This window comes from Diaphorina citri, unplaced genomic scaffold, assembly GCF_000475195.1.
Source record: "Diaphorina citri unplaced genomic scaffold, Diaci psyllid genome assembly version 1.1 scaffold1375, whole genome shotgun sequence".
Classification (NCBI taxonomy): domain Eukaryota; kingdom Metazoa; phylum Arthropoda; class Insecta; order Hemiptera; family Psyllidae; genus Diaphorina; species Diaphorina citri.
In genome coordinates this window covers 48,851-52,373 of record NW_007378801.1, presented here as the reverse complement: position 1 = coordinate 52,373, position 3,523 = coordinate 48,851, and the positions used below count along the sequence as shown (strand labels likewise).

Sequence of the window (3,523 nt, the reverse complement as noted above, 5' to 3'; positions counted from 1 at the left end):
TAAAATTATGAAAAGTTAACCTTCTTTTAATGTTTACAAAGTAAAATTATATTTTATATAAAAATAGTTAATAAATAAATTAAAAAATCTCAAAATTAAAAAAAATACATTACAATAAAATGCTATTTAAAAAAAAGAACTATGTAAATTACTAGGAAAAAAAAATTTAGAAAATTAAATAATAAATTATAACATAAAAGTAAAATATTTATCGTAATTACTTACACAAAAACGCTTAACGCTTATGCACCATAAGTTTTAACAAAGAACTTAAAATTGTTATTAACTAAGCCTTTATTAAAAATAATTAAAAAAAATTTATAAAATATTTAATCTCACTAGTTATACGTAAAAATTGTTATGACTGTTATCATAGTTAATTAACTTTGTTTGAAAATTGTCATTTAAAACTGTAAATCCTTTTATATTAGTATAGAAGACTTAAATAGAGCACATACATTACTACCTATTCCTTTAATACTTAAGTATTAAACTATGAGTTATGGTATAACCAACATATAAATAAAAAAAGAAATCAAAATACAAACTATACACTACATAATAAAATTTATTTAATAATTAATAGTAATTTACTATGAAATTACATACAAAATAAAATCTATTTGATGAATATTTAAATTTAGAATTACTACTACTATTACCTTAATATAAATTATTTATAAGTTATAATATAAAACTAAAAAGTTACAGGAAATAACAAAAATTTAATATTAATTTTATTAAAGAAGATTTTTTGTTAACAGTACTGCACTTTCAAAATGAAATTTATTAATAAAAAAACAAAAATCAAGAATAAAAAAACAAAAGAAACCTTATTAAAGAATGCATTTTCTTTTGATATAAAATCTAATAGTAGAGAAGAAATCGAAAATTTAAGAAAAAAGTTTAAAATATTAATTAAACTCGGTAAAGAACGCGGTTATTTAACTTTTTCAGAAATTAATGATTTTCTTCCAGAAGATATTATCGATCACGAAATAATTGAAAGTATTATTAAAACCTTTCGATATATGGATATTTCTGTATCAGAACACGTATTAGACACAGAGACATTAATGCTTTCTAATATTACTAGTGATGATGATGTTGAAGAAGCAACAGAGGCAGCATTATCTACAGTTGATTCTGATTTTGGTAGAACAAAAGATCCAATAAAAATGTATATGAGAGAAATGGGCTCAGTTGAATTATTAACTAGAGACGGAGAAATTGAAATAGCTAAACGTATTGAGGAAGGTTTAAAAGATATGATTCATGCTATTTCTTCGTGTCCCACTACTATTATGGAAATATTAATAGCAGCAGATAAAATTTCAAAAAATGAAATTAAGATAGATGAAATAGTTGACGGTTTAATTGATAAAAATTTTTCTAGTAATAATCGTGTTATTAAAGGTAATAAAAATAATAATGAAGAAAAAATATTGATTGAATCTAGTTCAGCTGATTTATCAACAGAACAATTGGAGAAATTAAAATATGAATCTTTAATAAAATTTTCTAATATATCTTTTCATTTTGATAAAATGAGAAAAGCATTTGAAAAAGAAGGATATAATTCAGAATCATATATAAAAGCACATAATAATATTTCTAATGAAATGCTAGGTATTCGATTTACAGCAAAAAGTATTGAAAAATTGTGCGATACCTTACGAAATCAAATTAATCAAGTTACTCAAATAGAGAAACAAATTTTAGAAATTGTTGTCAATAAATGCGGAATGCCACGTTTACATTTTATTAAAGTTTTTCCAGAAAATGAAATTAATTTAAATTGGGTAGACAATGAAACTAAAATTCAACATGATTATAATTTGATTTTATGTCGAAATATTCCTTCCATAAAAGAATTACAGCAAAAATTAATTAATTTACAAACAGATATTGTTTTACCATTAAATGATTTGCGTGACATAAATAGAAAAATGATTGCTGGAGAAATGAAAGCTCGTAAAGCAAAAAGAGAAATGACCGAGGCTAATTTAAGATTAGTAATTTCAATTGCAAAGAAATATACTGATAGAGGTCTTCAATTTCTTGATTTAATTCAAGAGGGAAATATTGGTTTAATGAAAGCGGTTGATAAATTTGAATATCGTCGTGGTTATAAATTTTCTACTTATGCAACATGGTGGATAAGACAAGCAATTACTCGATCAATTGCAGATCAAGCTAGAACTATTCGAATTCCAGTTCATATGATTGAGACAATTAATAAAATAAGTAGAATATCTCGTCAAATTTTACAAGAAACCGGTTCAGAACCAGATCCTTCAGTAATTGCAATTAAAATGGAAATGCCAGAAGAAAAAATTAGAAAAATTATGAAAATTGCAAAAGAACCAGTTTCCATGGAATCCCCTGTAGGGGATGATGAGGATTCTCATTTAGGTGATTTCATTGAAGATGAAAATATGTTAGCACCTTCAGATGCCGCATTAAATGCATCAATGCGTTCTGTAGTTAAAGATATTCTTAATTCATTAACACCAAGAGAATCTAAGGTTCTTCGTATGCGTTTTGGTATTGAAATGTCAAGTGATCATACACTAGAGGAAGTCGGTAAACAATTTGATGTAACAAGAGAAAGAATTCGACAAATAGAAGCAAAAGCATTACGGAAATTACGTCATCCTTCTCGATATTATAAATTAAAAATTTTTTTAGAAGGAAAAAAAAATTAAAAAAATAATTTTAAAAATTAATAATTTTTAAAATTAATATAATAGTTATATACTATGTAATATTAGGGCCTCTAGCTCATGATTGGTTAGAGCAGCGGACTCATCAAAATGGTGACTTTTTTCAGAAATGAAAATTGAAAAAAAATCTAATATTAAAGATTTTAAAAATTGGGTTAATTCAGGGAAGCCTAAGTTTATAATACAAATATGGTAATCCTGAGCCAAGTCAAAAATACATTTTTGAAAGGTGCAGAGACTAGCGGAGAGGTAAAGTCCTCTTAATTACCGATAAAAACGCCCAACACCTGAACAATAATTTATACTATTGAAGGTGATGAGATAGTCCAGTAAATAGTGAAAACTATAAAAAAACTGAATCCGTTGGTACCGTGTTCGACTCACGGGAGGCCCATAAAATTTATTCTTTCCTTTTTTGAAATAAAGAATAAAAAAAACCGTCATAATCTTGTTTTTTATTTACAGTTGGTAACAATTGACCTGGTGAATTTAATCTAATAGAATCCTTATGATTTTTAGAAAAAATAATTGCCTGCTCTTCTGATTCCTCAAACCATAATGAACACGTTACAAATAATAATTTTCCACCAGGTTTTAACATTTTCCATAAATTATTAAGAATTTTACAGGAGTATTTAGAAAGTTTTTTAATATCATTTTTCCTTCGTAACCATGGTATATCTGGATTTCTTCTAACAACACCAGATCCAGTACATGGTAAATCAGCTAAAATTCTATCAAAATATTTATTTTTATAAAATCTAAAACGATTATTGGTTTTTTTATTTATATCTATA

At 25.1% G+C, this 3,523-nt stretch overlaps 2 protein-coding genes across 3 annotated transcripts in view; one reads left to right on the top strand and one right to left on the bottom strand.

Annotated features, from left to right (window-relative positions):
- Positions 1-1,031: 1,031 nt before the first annotated feature.
- Positions 1,032-3,059, top strand: LOC103515598 (RNA polymerase sigma factor RpoD-like). Its single transcript, XM_017446739.1, has 3 exons — positions 1,032-1,416; positions 2,191-2,586; positions 3,040-3,059. Exons 1-3 carry the CDS (start codon positions 1,032-1,034, stop codon positions 3,057-3,059), a joined length of 801 nt encoding a protein of 266 aa, XP_017302228.1.
- Positions 1,746-3,523, bottom strand: part of LOC108253206 (ribosomal RNA small subunit methyltransferase B-like) — a 7,901-nt gene continuing 6,123 nt past the window's right edge. Inside the window, exon 2 of one of the 2 annotated variants that reach the window (XM_017446741.2) lies at positions 1,746-3,502. In XM_017446741.2, the coding sequence (XP_017302230.1) occupies positions 3,127-3,502 (376 nt within the window). In that variant the 3' untranslated portion in view covers positions 1,746-3,126. Of the gene's footprint in view, positions 3,519-3,523 lie in introns of both variants that reach the window. The other variant, XM_017446742.2, reaches the window with a different exon arrangement.

Excerpts from the sequence above, each read along its gene's own strand:
- LOC103515598 (XM_017446739.1), top strand. The coding sequence starts at position 1,032 with ATGGATATTTCTGTATCAGAACACGTATTAGACACAGAGACATTAATG. Across the intron at positions 1,417-2,190 it reads TAATAATCGTGTTATTAAAG|ATCAAGCTAGAACTATTCGA; the intron begins GTAATAAAAATA and ends GATCAATTGCAG. Across the intron at positions 2,587-3,039 it reads TCATACACTAGAGGAAGTCG|GTGATGAGATAGTCCAGTAA; the intron begins GTAAACAATTTG and ends ATACTATTGAAG.